The sequence below is a fragment of the Camelus dromedarius genome, chromosome 8, assembly GCF_036321535.1.
Source record: "Camelus dromedarius isolate mCamDro1 chromosome 8, mCamDro1.pat, whole genome shotgun sequence".
In the NCBI taxonomy this organism is placed as follows: Eukaryota; Metazoa; Chordata; class Mammalia; order Artiodactyla; family Camelidae; genus Camelus; species Camelus dromedarius.
The window spans coordinates 9970469-9988667 of NC_087443.1; the positions used below are offsets into that span (position 1 = coordinate 9970469).

Here is an 18199-nt window from a genome sequence, read left to right on the forward strand (position 1 = left end):
CATCAAAGCTACATCCACAAGTGGAACAATTCGCACTTAAAACTAACTGGAGACTGGCAGAAAGACTCCTGTACAACCGAGGCTGCAAGAAAGATCCACACAGAATATGGCAAGAAGGGAAGAGAAGTGATCAGGTTGAGACCTGTGCCCCTGAGAGAGGACACAGATGAAAAGGGAGATTACACAGGTGGAGAACCTCCTCGGGCAGTGAGTGGTCAAGCCACATATTTGGTGCCCTAGCATGGGGTCTGATACAGGGAAGGTGAGCCCCTTGGCCAATTGGAGGGCCAGTAAGTTCAACAGGAGAGCTGTGAACTTCACCAGTGAGGAGCATTCACATGCCTGCTTGCTCCTGAAGCAAGGCTAAGCACACAGACTGAAAACTGCACAGGAGGCTGCCTGGTTTCCTGTGACTGCTGCAGCAGGCATCCAAGCCTGAGCCCAGTGAACGTTGGAGCCCCACTTGCTTCATGAAGCAGCTCCACACTGGGATGAGGTCCCGGGTGTGTGTAACCCAGCTTGGCACCTGAGAAGAGCAGGGGCATCCGTTACTGGTGCTTACACAGTAAGCACATGAGAAGCACCTCTGATCTCCAGCTGAAGTCAAATGAACACAGCTGGTGCCCAGGCCCATGCTGGAAGCCCACACAGGCCCTATGTGCCCTGTGGTGCAATTCTGTACCAGGGCAAGTGTGACAGAAGCCAAGGGAAGAGCCAAGCTGTGAGGGAAAAAGGAAGCTCAGACCCAAAGCAGCATTTGAGCAAGGTCGGGGCATGCAATGCTGCTGCTCACCCAGGCTTACAATAGAAGCAGGCCAGATCTCTGCTCCGGTAGGACCACAATGTCCTGTGCCCCAGTTCAAGCCAAATGCCCAACCTCGCTCCAGTGCTGCTCCCCTCTGGAGCAAAGGTACCAGTGCTGGAAGCGGGGAGAGCACATACATGGAGCCAGCTTGGGCCTGACCTTCAGGGCTCCTAGTCCAGCAATATGTGACTCATGTCCACTCCTAAGAGGGCAGAGACAGCCACTGAGCAGATTGGAAGCCTGAGTTCAAACGTGGATCCAGCTGTAGTCTCTCCATCTCCAGTAACACCTACTAGCAAGGTGACAGCTGCCAGCAAACCCTAAGGAAAGGCATAACTTGTGTTCATGTCAGATCCAGCTATCCCTCCAAATCCACTGGTTACATGCTGACTGTATGGGGATGCTTCCACATAAGGAAGCCCCTTCAAGACAGCAACAGTAACTGTTTCACTTATCTCCTAGAGAGAGAAAACTAAGCAAAATGAGAAGACAGAAGAATGTATCTCAAATGAAAGAGCAAGAGAAAACTCCTAAAAAAAAAAAACTATTGGCAGAATACCTGAATAGACATATTTCCAAGGAAGATATGTGTATGGCCAGTACATGTGTGAAAACATGTTCAGCATTGTTCAGCATCAGAGAAATGATATATCACCTCACGGCTATCAGACTGGCTATTATCAGAGAAAATAAATATCAAATGTTGGAGAGCATGTGGAGAAAAGGGAACCCTCATACACAGTCGGTAGGAATGTAAACTGGTGTAGCTACTGTGGAAAACAGTTTCTCAAAAAATTTGAAAATATGACCCAGCAATTTCACTCCTGGGTATATATCCAAAAAAAAAAAAATTAAAACACTAATTGAATAAAATATATGCACTCAATGAACACAGCAGCATTATTTACAATAGCCAAGATATGGATGCAATCTAAGTGTCCATGACAGATGAATGGATAAAGAAATGTGGTATATATACACATAATGGAATACTACTCAGCCATAAAAAAGAATGAAAGTTTTGCCATTTGTAATAATATGGATGGTCTTGGAGGGTATTATACTAAGTGAAATAAGTCAGATAGAGAAAGACAAATGTTGTATGATACCACTTATTTGTAGAATATATTTAAAAAAGCTAGTGAATATAAGAAAAAAGAAACACAAATATAGAGAACAAACTAACAGTTACCAGTAGGACAAGAAAGGGGGAGGGGCATCATAGAGGTAAGGAATATTAAGAGGTATAATCTCCTATGAATAAAATATACATAGGATATATACAGAATATAAAATATATATAGAGAGACTATTACTCAGCAATAAAAGAAGAAATTTCTATTTATAACAATATGGATGGACCTTGAATGTATTATGATAAGTGTGATGTCAGACACAAGATATTGTATGATTTTACTTATATGTGGAATCTAAATAAACACATAACAAACAAACAAACAAACCCACCAAACTCATAGGCAAAGAGATCAGATTAGTGGTTACCAGTGGCTGGGAGTGGAGAACTAAGGGGTGGTGAGCAGAAACTGGATGAAGGTGGTCAAAATTTACAAACTTCCCTTAGAATGACTACTCTTTAGGTCCTTCATCATTCTAAGTGAAGTAAGTCAGAAAGAGAAAAAAAAATACCACGATATCACTCACATGTGGAATCTAAACACACACACACATACACACAGACAAATGAACTTACTTACAAAACAGAAACAGACTCACAGACATAGAAAACAAACTTATGGATAGCAGGGGGAAAGGAGGTCAGAAGGGACAAATTGGGAGCTCAGAGATTTGCAGATCCTAACTACTTTGTATAAAATAGATAAATAATAAGTTCCTTTTATACAGCACAGGGAAATATACTCAATATCATATAGCAACCTATAATGAAAAATATGAAAATGAATATATGTATGTATATGCATAACTGAAACATTATGCTGTACCCCAGAAGTTGACACAGCATTGTAAACTAACTATACTTCAATAATAAATAGATAAACAAAAAATATTTACAAAATTCCAGTTATAAATTAAATGGGTACTGGGGGTTTAATGTACAACATGATGATTACAGGTCACACAAAGTGTGGTATATATGAAAGTTTTAGTAAATCCTAAGAGTTACATCACAAGGAAAAACATTTTTTTGGTATGTATATGAGATGATGGACATTAACCAAACTTTTTGTGATATCTGTTTCATGATATATGTAAGTCAAGTTATGTTGTACACTTGGACTTTATGGTTGTAGGTCAACCATATTTCAATAAAACTGGAAATAGAGGAGAGGTCAGATCAAAATGACAGAATAGAAGGACATGGAGCTCATTTTCTCCTACAAATACATCAAAAATAAATCTACATGTGGAACAATTCTCACAGAATACCTGCTGAATGCTGGTAGAAGCTCTCATAAGACCAAAATTCCAAGGATTACCACATAACAAGGTAGAATGAAGGGGAAAAGAGTGGAATCAGATTGGGACCTGCACCCCTGGGTGGGAGCTGTGAGGGAGGAGATGTTTCCTCACCCTGGGCAACCCCTTCACCAGCATGGAGATCCACCAGGACAGAAAGGGAGCTTCACAGGCTCAGAGGAGAGGGCAGCAGTCAGTGTGCAGCAGGCAGAAGGGAAAGAGACTGGCACAGAGGGTCCGTGCCACCTCGCTGCATTCCCCAGCCCAAGGGGCGTATCTCCATGTGCCTGCAGAGGCTGGGTGCTGAAACTCAGGCTTCAGAGGTCAGATCTGGGGAGAGGACTAGGGTTGGCTGTGCAGGGACAGCCTGAAAGGGCTAGAGCCTGTTCTGAGCCACAATCAGGGGCATGCACAGGAAGAAAGTTGGGTTCATCATGGAACCCCCAGTGTTGACATGCATGATCAAAGAAAGGGGCAGGGTGGGGCCACAGGAGCCTCACTCACAGAGCACTCACAGTAGGGGAGGCTCCACCTACCCTCCTATAAGCATGCCCGCACCAGTGGGAGGCTGTGCTCAAATCCAAGCCGATCCCCAGAGGCTGTGCAACCTCAGAAGCAGGGCTGAAATCTGAGCATCACAGGGGCTGGGCAACCCCCAGATGTATACAACCACAGGCATTCTGTAAACTCAGTGCCTGCAGGACAGCTGAGCAGAGCTGGTGCTTCCCTGGCCAGGGGAGGTCTGGCTGTAGGCTCCGTGACCTTGTGCATGCAAATGTGAGGTTGGGGTCTGGGCTGACCCAGCAGCACCCACAGCAGGTCCAGGTGCATGACTCCAGCGGGCCTGGGCCTCAGCTCAGCAGTTCTGCACCAGCAGATCTGTGCCAGTGATTTTGGAAGCACAACGCCTAAGGGACACCCAGGCTGAGGGCCTGAATTCCCATGGTTGCAGTGGGCCAAGGGCAGTGCCCAAAACAGTGTACTTTCTGAGCCACACACCAGGTGACTGGTGACACCACAGAGCACTCTTCCTAGGGGACAGCTACTGCAGAGGAACACTAAGTAGCTCCTCTCCCAGCGGGAGCACTCCAGGCCCGCCTACACACACTACAGTTCTGTGTCCAATCTAGGGGCATCCAACCCAACAACTAGGAAGTAGACCTGCCCTCAACAGAGCTGTGACAACCACAGAGCAAAAAGGAGACCCCACCCAACACCCAGTGCAGGCTCTGGGAACCACAGCAAAAATCACACCCCATACCAAGGGAATAACGACCAGCACACACTGAGGAAGCATATGGGAGGCAGCCATACTAAAACCAACCCTCACACCAAAAATATTAGACTCACAGAGGCTACACAGGGACACTCCCACTTAAAAAAGCCCTTCAAGACTGTAGCAGATAACTGTTTCACCTAAATTCATAGAGTCAGAGAAATGTAAGTAAAATGAAAAAGTAGAGGAACCACTACCAACTAAAGAAACTAGAGGATTCTACTGAAAGAATAAACAACGTTAACAGACCTCTCCAGACTACCAGAACGTGAGTTCAAAAAGGAGGTAATGAAACCACTGATGGAATTAAGAAAGTCTATTGATGGGAATGCAGATCATTTTAACAAGGAACTAGAAATTATAAAGAGGAGCCAATTAATTTAGAAAACTCATTTGCTGAGACAAAAACTGGCTAAAGGCAACAAACAGCAAACTGGATAATGCAGTTTGAATGAAAAAGTGATTTGGAAGATAGAATAACAGAAATCACCCAATTGGTACAGCAGACAGAAAGACAAATGAAAAACAAAACAGTGAAAGCAATATACCAGACCTATGGGATAATATAAAACATCCCAATTTAAGCATAATAGGGATCCCAGAAAGAGAAGAAAGAGAAAAGGAGATAAAAAATTTATCTGAAGAAACTATGGCTGAATACTTCGCAAACCTAAAGAAGGAAACAGATATCCAGGTACAGGAAGCACTGAGGATCTCATAAAACATGAGCCCAAAGAGACCTACAATAAAACAAATTGTAATTAAAATGGCCAAAGTTAAAGAGAAGATTCTAAAGGTAGCAAGAGAAAAACAAAGAGTTAATTACAAGGGAATCCCCATAAGGCTACCAGTTAATTTCTCTACAGAAACGTTGCAGACCAGAAAGGAGCAGCAAAATACATTCAAAGTCCCGAAGGAAAAACACCTGCAACCTACGATACTATACCCAGCAAGATTATCATTTAGAATAGAGGGAGAGACAAAAACTTTCTCAGACAAGTAAAAACTAAAACAATACAGGAACACTATAACTATCCTAAAAGAAATAGTGAAAGTCCTTCTCTAAATACAAAAGAAGCAGGAATTCATAGAAAAGAAAAAAAATCACAACTGGAAATGTGATAACTACAGTGAATGGCAAAAAGAAATATGAAGATGCAAAAGAGGACATCAAAATCATAAAATATGGGGGAGGAGAGTAAGAAGGTGTAGATTTTTTTTTTTTTAGAATGTGTTTGAGCCCATATGGCTACCAGTCTAAAGGAAATATATAAAGTAATGGGTTAACATACTTGAAAAACAGGGTAACCACAAATGAAAAACATACAATAGAGTCAGAAAAAGCAAAAAGAACAGAACAACAGCATAATACAAAAGAAAACCATCAAGAACACAGTATGAATACTACTCAGCCATAAAAACCGACAACATAATGCCATTTGCAGCAACATGGATGCTCCTAGAGAATGTCATTCTAAGTGAAGTAAGCCAGAAAGAGAAAGAAAAATACCATATGAGATCGCTCATATGTGGAATCTAAAAAACAAAAACAAAAACAAACAAACAAAAACAAAGCATAAATACAGGACAGAAATAGACTCACAGACAGAGAATACAGACTTGTGGTTACCAGGGGGGTGGACAGTGGGAAGGGATAGACTGGGATTTCAAAATTGTAGAATAGATAAACAAGATTACACTGTATAGCACAGGGAAATATACACAAAATGTTATGATAACTCACAGAGAAAAAAATGTGACAATGAGTGTGTATATGTCCATGAATGACTGAAAAATTGTGCTGAACACGAATTTGACACAACATTGTAAAATGATTATAAATCAATAAAAAATGTTAAAAAAAACACAATATGAAAAACAAAAAAGAACAAAGAAGAAATACAAAATCAATCAGAAAACAAAGTTTAAAATGGCAATAAATACATATCTATCAATAATTTAAAAGTCAATGGACTAAAGGAAAACACAAATGAACATTAATACAAAACAAACAAACTCATAGTGATAGAAAACAAAATTGTGGTTGCCAGGAGGAGAGGGGTGGGAAGGGACAGACTGGGAGTTAAAAATTTGTAGATACTGACAGACATATGACGAACAGATAAACAAGATTATACTGTATAGCACAGGGAAATATACACAAGATCTTGTGGTAGCTCATGGTGAAAAAGAATGTGACAAAGAATATATGTATGTTCATGTATAACTGAAAAATTGTGCTCCACACTGGAAACTGACACAATATCATAAATCAACTATAACTCAAAAAAAAAAAAAAAAGAAAGAAAAAAGAAAAATGAAAAACTGAATGGATTAAATGTTCCAAGCAAAAGACACAGACTTGTATACTGGATAATAAAACAAAAGCCTACAATATGCTACCTATAAGAGGTCCACTTTAGGGCAAAGGACACATACAGATTGAAAGTCAAAGGATGTAAAATGATGTTTCATGCAAAAAGAAATGACAAGAAAGTGGGGGTATCAATACTCATATCAGACAAAATAGACTTTAAAATAAAGACCATAAAGAAAGAATAAAGGACACTATGTAATGATAAAAGGAACAATACAACAAGAGGTTTTTATACTCATTAACATATGTGCTTGCAATACAGGAGCACCTAAGTCCTAATAGACATAAAGGGAGTGTGTGTGCGTATGAATGCGTGTGTGTGTGTGTATATATATATACATACACACATATATATATACACATAAACATAAAGGGAGAAACTAATGGGATTACAGTAAGAGTAGGAGACTTTAACACCCACTCACATCAATGGACAGATCTTCCAGACAGAAAATCAAAGAGAAATTCTCAATGATATAATAGAACAATTAGACCTACCTGATATTATCAGAACATTATATCTCCGAAAATACGAGAATATGCATTCTATTCAAATGCACATGGAACATTTGTAAGGATTGATTATGTAATATGAAACAAAAGCCTCAACAAATTTAAGAGGATAGAAATTATTTCAAGCATCTTTTCTGACCACAATGACATAAAAATAGAAATCAACTACTGCAGAAGAAATGAGAAAAAAACTTACTGCATGGAGACTAAACAACGTGCTACTAAAAAACCTGTGGGTCAATAATGAAATCAAAGAGAAAATTTAAAAATATCTTGAGACATTTGACAATAAAAACACAACCACACAAAATCTATGGGATGCAGCTAAAATAATCCTAAGAGGGAAGTTCAGAGTGACACAGGCCTTTCTCAAAAAATAAGAGAAATATCAAACAATGTAACCTACCAATTAAAAAAACTAGAAAAAGATGAAACAAAATCTAAAGTCAGCAGGATGAAGGAAACAATAAAAATCAGAGGAAAAAATATATAAAATAGACATTTTAAAAACAGTAGGAAAAAATTTTTTAAATCCAAAAGCTGGTTCTTTGGAAGGGTAAACAAAATCAACAAACCTTTGGCCAGGTTCACCAAGAAGAAAAGAGAGAGAACCTAAATACACAAAATAAGGAATAAAAGAAGAAAAATAACAACCAGTACCACAGAAATACAAACAAAAACAAAAACAAAAACCACAAGAGAATACTATGAACAATTATATGTCAACAATTGGAAAACCTAGAAGAAATGGAAGTTTCTAGAAACACAAAGCCCACCAAGCTGAACAGGAACAATCAGATAATCTGAGCAGATCAATCACCAAAAGTGAAATAGAATCAGTAATTAAGAAAGAAAAACAAAAAGCTTCCCTGCAAACAAAAGTCCAGGACCAGATGGCTTCACTGGGGAATTTCACTAAACATACAAAGAAGAAATTAAACCAATCCTTCTCATATTCTTCCCAAAGATTGAAGAGAGAATACTCCAAATCTCATTCTATGAAACCACCATCACCCTGATACCAAAAACAGACCTAGACATTACTAAAAAAGAAAATTATAGGCCAATATCATTGATGAACAGTGATACAAGAATTTTAACAAAATATTAGCAAACAGAATGCAATTACACATAAAAAAAGATCACACAAGTTGGATTCATCCCAGGGACACAAGAACAGTTCCACATATGCAAATCAATCACCTTGATACACCATACCAAATAAAGAAAGGACAAAAATCACATAATCATCTCAAGATGCAGAAAATGCATTTGATAAAATTCAACATCCACTTATGATAAGAACTCTTACCAAAGTGGGTATAGAGGGAATATATCTCAACATAAAAAAAACCTATTTATGATAAACCCACAGTCAACATAACATTCAACAGTGAAAACTTGAAAGCCTTTCCACTAAAATCTGGAACAAGACAAGGATGCCCACTCTCACCGCTTCTATTCAATATAGTATTGGGAAGTCCTAGTCACAGCAATCAGACAATAAATAAATAAATAAATAAATAAATAAAAGGGATCCACATTGAGAGAAGAGGCAAAATTATCATTATATGAAGATGATATGATACTATATGTAGAAAACATGAATGATGCCACACAGAAACTACTACAACTAGTAGATGAATTCAGCAAGGTAGCAGATATAAGATTAACATACAGAAATCAGTTGCATTTCTTTACATTAACAATGAAATATCAGAAAGGGAAAGTTAAAAAAATGTTTTTAAAATCACACCAAGAATAAGTGAAATATTTAGTAATAAACCTCACCAAGGAGGTGAAAGACCTAAAGCAATGTACAGATTTAATGTGATATTTAAAAAGTTACCCAGGACATTTTCCCCAGAACTAGAACAAATAATCCTAAAATGTATACAGAACCCTAAAAGATCCTGAATTACCAAAGCAACTGTGAAGAAAAAGAACAAAGGTGGAGGCATAACACTCCCAGACTTACGATAATGTGACAAATCTACAGTAATCAAAACAGCATGGTACTGGCATAAGTATATAAACCCACACACCTATGGTCAATTAATCTTGACAAAGGAGGCCAGAATATACAATGGAGAAAAGACAGTCTCTTCAGCAAGTGGTATTGCAAAAGCTAGACAGATGCATGCAAATAAATGAAGTTAGAATAGTCCCTCACACCATATACAAAAATGAAGTCTAAATGGATTGAAGACTTAAACATAAGACATGATGACATAAAACTCCTAGAAGAGAAAGCAGGCACATCATTTTCTGACATAAGCTGTACCAACGTTTTCTTAGGTCAGTCTCCCAAGGTAATAGAAATAAAAGCAAAAATAAACAAATGGAATCTAATCATACCTATAAGCTTTTGCACAGTAAAGGAAACCATAAACAATATGAAAATACATCCTATGGAATTGGAGAAAATATTTGCAAACAATGAGACTGACAAGGGATTAATTTCCAAAATATATAAATAGCTCATACAACTCAAACATAACAAAAAAATCCAACCAAATCAAAAAGTGGGCAGAAGACCTAAACAGACATTTCTCCAAATAAGACATACAGATGGCCAATAGGCACATGAAAAGATGTTCAACATCATTAATTATTAAAGAAATGTAAAGCAAACCACCATGGGGTACTACTTCACAATGGTCAGAATGGCCATCATTAAAAAAAACACAAAAAACAAATGCTGAAGAGAAGTGGAGAAAAGGGAACCCTCCTACACTGTTGGCAGGAATGTAAATTGGTGCAGCACAATGGAAAACAAAATGGAGGTTCCTTAAGTAACTAAAAACAGAGTTCCATATGATCCAGAAATCCCACTCCTCAACATATATCTACAGAAAACTATAATTTAAAAAGATACATGCACCCCAGTGTTCATAGCAGCACTATTTACAATAGCTAAGACATGGAAGCAACCTAAATGTTCATTAGCCAATGAATGGATCAAGAAGTGGTATACATACACAATGGAATATTACTCAGCCATAAAAGAGTGGAATCATGCCATTTGCGGCAACATGGATGGACCTAGAGATTATCATATTAAGTGAAGCAAGTCAAAAAGAGAAAGACAAATTCCTTATGATATCATTTACATATGGAATCTAAAATATGACACAAAAGAACTTATTTACAAAACAGAAACAGACTCTCAGACATAAAAAACAATCTTATAGTTACCAAAGGGGAAAGAGGATGGGGGAGGGTAAATTAGGACTCTAGGATTAGCAGATACAAACTACTATACATAAAACAGATAAACAACAATGCCTTAATGTATAGCATAGTGAACTATACTCAATATTCTGTAATAATACATAATGGAAAATAATATGAAAGAGTATGTGTATGTATGTGTGTATAACTGAATCACTTTGCTAGATACCAGAAACTAACACAATGTTGCAAATCAACTATACTTCAATAAAAAAGTAAGTCTTAGAAAATTAAAATAAAACTGATGTGGAAATCTTTAGGTAAAATAATAGTGTAGGGAAACCTAGAATTCCATCCCTCTTGTAAAGCAATGATTAAACTACAAAAGCTCTCAGAATCAAGTTTTTCGGAACTTTGCAATCTAACAAAACACCTGGAATAACCAAGGCATTCCTGGTTTGGCTTCCTGCTGCCAGAGTGGTCAATACAGGCACACCTTGTATATATTTCAGGTTCAAGTTCCAGACCAATGCAGTAAATTCAGTAATGTGATTTTTTGGTTTCCCAGTGCATATAAAAGTTATTTTTACACTATATTGTAGTACAGTAAGTGTGCAATAATGTTACATCTTTTAAAATGTACATACTTTAATTTAAAAATACTTGATTGCTAAAAAATGCTAGCCATCTTCTGAGCTTCTAACGAGTCACAATAATTTGGCAATGGTAACATCAAAGGTCACTGATCACAGATCACCATAACAAATATAATAATAATGAAAATGTTTGAAGTGTTATAAGAATTACCAAGAAGTGAGTAAGTACTTCTGGAAAAATGGCACAAATAGATTTGTTTGATGCAAGGTTGCCACAAACATTCAATGTATAAAAAATGCAGTATCTGCAAGGCACACTAAAACAAGATACAGCTATATGCAACTTGTTTTTCAAAGAATTGTGTTTTGGCCTGTCTGGGGGCTCCCTGAGAACTCCTACAACTCAATAACAAAAAAAAAAAAAAAAAAAAAAAAAAAAGAAAGAAAAAAATTATTTAAAAATGAGCAAAGGACTTAAACAGACGTTTCTCCAAAGAAAATATACAAATGGCCAACAAGCTTATGAAAATATGCTCAACATCACTAATCATTAGGGAAATGCAAATCAAAAGCACAATCAGATACTACTTTACACCCATTACGATAGCTGCTATCAAGAAAAAAGCAGAAAATAACAAGTGTTGGTGAGGATGTATAGAAATTGGAACACTTGTGCACTGTTCGTGGGAATATAAAATGGTATAGATGCTATGGAGAACAGTATGATGGTTCCTCAAAATATTTAAAATATAATTACCATGTGATCCAGCAATATCATTTCTTGGTATTTATCCAAAAGAATTGAAAGCAGAGTCTCAAACAGATATTTGTACACCCATGTTCATAGAAGCATCATGCACAATAGCCAAAAGGCAGAAGCAAACCAAATATCCATCAACAGATGAATGAATAAACAAAATGTGATATATATACACAACAGAATAACATTCAACCTTAAAAAATGAAGAAAATTCTAAAACATTGTACAACATGGGTGAACCCTGAACACATTACCTTAAGTAAAATAAGCCAGTCACAAAAAGACAAGTCCTATATGATTTCACTTATATATACATGAAGTATCAAGAGTAGCCAAACTCACAGAAAGTTGAATAGGAGGCAGACGGGAGTGGGGAGTGTGAATGAAAATACTGCAATGTGAGTGAAAATAGTGCAAACATATCAGTAAACAAAGAATGCTGAAACTAAGCCATCAGCGGCTGCCACCACCCCCCAGTGAGGACAGGCCTGCAGCCCAGCCTCTGAAGCCACTCACAATGGTGCCCTCTGAGCGGACTCAGAATAAGAAAGGACAGGACACTGGCCCTAGATAGCTAGATGCTTGTCAAAGGAATGAATTCAATGAACCCAAATGTTTGTTCCTCCCATACATAGAAAAACACTAAATTCTTGAACTTGAGATGCCTGGTTTTCTTTAGATAACAAGTAATCTTTTATTGTTCCAACCACCTGGTCTTTGTTGTAAAGCTCCTATATATCCTAGCTCCTCCCCTACCTCTTCAGAGCAGTCCCTCAGAGCGATCTGGGAGGCTGTCATCCTGGCTCAAGTCCTTCTGCCAAATAAAACATAACCCTTAACTTTTAGGCTGCATATTTATTTCAGTTGACAGGAGTTTCTGTTTAATGGGTACACATTTTCAATTTTGCAAGATGAAAATGCTTTGGAGGTTGGTTGCACAGCAGTGTAAATAAACTTAACACTTCTGAACTGCACACTTAAGAAGACTAAGATGATTAAAAAAAAGAAAAGAAAAACAAGGATGCCTGCTTTAGACACTTATATATTTAACACCGTACTAGAAATTCTAGCCAGAGCAAATAGCACAGTAGGTAGGTATGTAGGTGGGTAGGTAGGTAAATAAATAAATGGCATTCAAATTGGAAAGGAAGAATTACAATTATCTATCTTCAGATCACATGATGACATATATAGAATATCCTAAAGAATCTACAAACTATTAGAACTAGTGAATAAATTCAGCAAAGTTGTAAGATACAAGATCAACACTAAAAAATCCTTTGTATTTCTACACACTATCAATAAGCAATCAAAAAGGAAGTTAGGAAAACAATTCCACTTACAATAGCATCTAAAATAATACTTAAGAATAAATTTAAGTAAGGATGTGTAAGATCTGTACACTAAAAACTACAGAACATTGCTGAAAGAAATTAAAAACCTAAGTTAATGGAAAAACACCCCATGTTCATGGATTCTAAGATTTACTATTCTTAAAATGGCAATATTCCCCAAAGTGGTCTACAGATACGATGTAATCCTTATCAAAATTTCAATGGCCTTTTGTGTGGAAATAGAAAAGCTAACATAAAATTCATATGACTTGCAAGGGACCTTGCTGTGGAACAGTTTGACAGTTTCAAAATAAGTTAAACACAGAATTATCACATACATGACCCATCCATTTCACTCCTAGGAAAAAACTGAAAATAGATCTTCAAACAAAAATTTGTACAAGAACGCTCACAACAGCACTATTCTAAATAACCAAAAATGGAATCACAAGTGCCCAATTACATGTATATATACATATATATATACATATATATATACATATATACATACAATGGAATATTTATTGTCATAAAAGGGATGAAGAAGTGATATAAGCTACAATATGGATGGATCTTGAAAACACAATAAGTGAAAGAAGCCACAAACAAAAGGCTACATGATTCCATGTATATGGGCTACCCAGAATAGGGAAATCCATGAACAGGAAACAGATTTGTGGTTGCTAGGGGCTGGGGTAAACGAGAGTAACTGTTAGTTAGCTTACGTACTGCTTGTTAAGAGCACACAGTTTCCTTTTGGTGTGATGAAGAGATTCTAGAAGTAGATGGTGGCTATGGTTGCACAACATTTTGAATGTACAAAATGTCACTGAATTCTACACTTTTTAATGGTTGAACTGTGAATTTCATGTCACGTGTATTCTATCACAATTAAATAAGAGGACTCAACAAAGATTTAGATTCTGCCTCTAAATGTCACAAAGCTTCATCCTACTAACCACCCTAGGTTGCCCTGGTCTACTCAGACCTGTCCCTTCTCTGAACAATCATGAGTCCTAATACTGACTCAATTCATTTGAAGTATTTATCACATATGTTCTTTTGACATCTCTTAACTTATCCCCTGGATTGGATAAGAATCATTCACTTTATTTTTACCACTTCTTTAGGTAATGTTAAGGCTGTCACTGGAAGGTTCACAATCCCACCTAACAAAGCCTCTCAAAAAACTTTTTACGTCCTAGTTTCACAAGTCAGTAAGATCACAAGATTCACATTTACCTACATGGCGTCTTTGTCCTACTGTTGATCTGCTACTCTGTATTAGAGGTGAGCAAACATATTCAGTAAATGTCCACACAGTAAATATCTTAGGTTTGTGAGCCAATCTCTTTCACAACCACTCAACTCCACCCTTGTAATGTACACAAATTTAAGCAGCCACAGCTGCAAATGAATGAGTGTGACTGTGTTCCAGTAAAATGTTACAGACACTGAGAATAGAATTTCATAAAATTTTCATATCACAGAATATTACTCTTGATTTACTTGTTACTCAGTCATCTAAAAATTCTAAAGTTTGTGGGCCCTGGAAAAACAAGCAGCATGCTGCAAGTGGCCCATGGACTGTGATTTGCTGACTTCTGCTATTTTTCCTGATGTTAACTTATTCATTTCTACTATTTCATATGAATGTGCATTTTATAAACCTCAGATAGTCACCGTTAAGCAAAACTGTGCATAAATTAAACAACTCACCTTGGATGTGATCATTTTCTGCTGGTCCTGGAAGAGAGTGCAGAACTGTAAGGGTACAGCTGAGAAAGAAGGAAAGGTCATGAGAGACGTCACCTGCCCAACAAGCTCCACACAGTAGCTGGCAAACACCTCAGAAAGGGAGACAACTTGAGAAGGGGCAGAAAGGGACACTCTGTGTCCATGCATGACTCTGTATGACTATGCAGTGCCTGGTCACATTAGTTTTCAAATGTAAAAACATTTGTTTCCTGCTAATTTATGAACAATGTATGCTGTAACCCAGAAAAATGTAAACACATTAAACTAATTCAGCCAATTAGGAAAAACCAAAGAATGGAATATAATGCTTTCCTTAAAACTGATGCTGAGCAAAAACAGTGAACAAAAATGTGTAATCTTCATCACAAAACAGAGAATCCCAACAAGATTCTGAAAAAAAAAAGGGATGGGGTGTTTTAAAGGGCTGGTCTCTTTTGGAAGGAAAAAAAAATCCTCTTAACAAGTTATGGTTTCAGGTTCTCAAAAGTATCTTTTGACAAAAACAAAAACAAGCAAACAAACAAAAAATTTGGTTTTGATTTATCTGTTGTCAAAGTATAAAAAACCTGCCTGAACTATCAAGAGACTCAATGTCTGCTCCTGATTCTGCCATAATAAAATATATGACTGTAACCACTTAATATTTTAGACCCACTTCCTGCCCACACTATCCCAACACCGTCTTTCAATTAAAGCAGAAACAGTCCTGTCTGAAGTCCAGGTATTAAAGACCTGTCTTGCCGTACCATCTCTGATTCTCTAACATCACTACAGGGCATCAGCATATCTCTAGTTGTGGTGTAGTGGGGGAGCAGCTTAGAGTCCAGAAAGAGTGCAGTGAAGAATAAAGGGATGAAGTAGGCAATTCCCTCCCCTGTGGCTGGTAAGCTCTTCCTTCCACACGATGCTTTCATAACTCCCCAAGAAGCAGTATCTTCTGTTCCTTTTGTCTTGCCCTCCTATCCCAGCCACAGCTTACACCTCCTCTGAAAGTTGGCCCAAAGCTTCCACTGTCACCCAGTCTGTGACAGTCTGGATATGACAGTGGTCCTGGCAAGAGGACCCACGTTGCTTCTGGCTGAGCAATAAGAGCCCCTTCGACTAGGGCTCTGGATCTGTACTGAAGTCTCAGACCTACTGTTGTCCTATCAGGGATTCCTGCTCCTGGAACCCCCTTACATCACAAAAGCTGCTTTGTTACATAAAAGCTGGACCCAAGCCAGCTGGAATATTCACCCAAAATCTCAAGCTCCGGGATCTTCCTGTCAGCTTGAGTTACAAGCAGGACCACCTGTAAAAGCAAACTGGCGCTACTGAGAACACAGGCAACGCTGGGGCGGGGGCGGTCAGAGGGACCTGGACGCGTCCGTTTACGTGCCAGGCTCACAAGTTCTTTAGAAACAAGAACTCCCCAAATCCAATGCCGCATTGACTTCAAAATGATTTCCTAAAGGGGTTAGGGCCACGGAGCTGCTAACTGCTGCGACTGACTCATGCTCAGGTTTCATGCTGGGCCGAGGATGAGGTATGGAATCTCTCCTTCCTCCTGCCCCTGCGCCGGTCGCCACTTCGGATTCCTATCGCCTCTCTGAGCCTATTTCACTGTTAAAAAGGGCCGCGACACTGACCGCAGCTGGTTGGGAGGATGGAGCGAGATCCCGAGGAGAAAAGAAGGCGGTTCTCCGCTGAGATGAGAAGTGCGTGTATACCGAGCGCCCGAAAGCCGGAGTCCGCGCGCGGCCGCACCGGCGCCTCGGACCGCGCTTCACCCCGGAGATGAGGAAACTCCGCCTCGCCCGGTAACAAGCGCTGGGACGCGCCGGGTCTCCTCAGGTGCGTGAAAACGGAGCCGGATTCACACCGAGGTCAGGGGACAAAGCCGTTTCTCACTCACCCCTCTCGCGCGGAGGCCCCTGCTCCACGCGCCCAACCCTCCGGCGCTCAACAGCCGCTTCCCAGCCTCCCCCCCCCCCCCCCCCCGCCTTCAGGCGCCAGAGGCTCGGGCGCCGTCTCCTCGCGACCAGGGAACTGGAACACACGGGCGAGTGGGGGGAGGGGAAGAGGGGGCGGCGCACATGCGCAGAAGGCCCAGAGCGACTGCCTCGTCCTGGGCCAGAAAGCCCGCGGTGCATTTCCCTAAAGCCCTCCAGCCAGCTCAGTTAGAAAGGGGTCTGCGACTTCCAGCACACTGGGTAGAATTGCCAGGTTTAGCAAGTAATGCTCAAGCCGCGAGACATACTTTTATTTGTTGTTCATCTGAAATAAATTACAAGCATTTAAATTACATATCTCTTTCATTAGTTATATTTCCCTGAACTGTTGGTTCTGCTTAACAGTTCTTTGTTTTGTGGAATTCAGTTATAGAATTTCTTCCAGAGAGAGTACTTTGCCATTGTTCAATTTACTTTGTCACATATCTTCTGCAATGGTCACATCTCACTTCGTTCTTTGTCCGTTGGACATTCATTAATGAGAAAACACACAACTTTAGCATTATGAACAAGTATAATGGCATAAAGTTAACAACTCTGGGAACTGCTCTACAAATTGATTTGTTGAAACACCTGATACATCATTCATGGCAAAACTTGCCTTTTCCATTCTTCAGGATTATGTTGGATCTCTTGATTAATGACTTCCTAACATGTCCACTGACAAAAAGAGAACTTTTAGGTCAGCTATTTCTTTCCTTTTTAACACTACACATGATAATTCCACTTGTCTCTTTGTTAGAAGAGCAACTAGTAACATCCATGTATAACACTCAAATTCTTCAAGAGATGAAACTCACTTCAAAATAGAGTCATGGCAGATACAATAATGATTATCCACAAATCAGAATTTATTTTCCTATCATAACTAATGTTTTCCCTTTTAAGAATAGTCTGACAGGAAGATTTCACCAAGTTCCATTAAACAATGGAATAGTTCAATAACACTTTTTGCTCTTCTTTCAATTTCCATAGTTCTATTGCTAAAGAGATATTGAAAATGATAAAAAAAAGAAATAAGAAAATTGGCTTCATTCAATGGATTATTCAAAAGTAAACAAGAATTTGGGGCCTTTCCTTGAAAATTAAAATATTAGTTCCCTGCTTTAAATTAACTGAGATCTCTTCCAACTGTGTTTGTTAGAGAGCACCAATGAGTTTCTGAATGCAAGAGAAATG

General features: G+C 38.7%; 1 protein-coding gene across 1 annotated transcript in view; it reads right to left on the reverse strand.

The window, feature by feature from the left end:
* LOC105094852 (zinc finger protein 37A) overlaps positions 1-16895 on the reverse strand; it is a gene marked incomplete at its 5' end in the record, with an annotated part of 52908 nt that extends 36013 nt beyond the window's left edge. The window contains 2 exon segments of the mRNA XM_064487886.1: positions 14991-15017; positions 16658-16895. Of these exon segments, the coding sequence (XP_064343956.1) occupies positions 14991-15017; positions 16658-16895 (265 nt within the window).
* Between the last annotated feature and the right edge of the window lie 1304 nt (positions 16896-18199).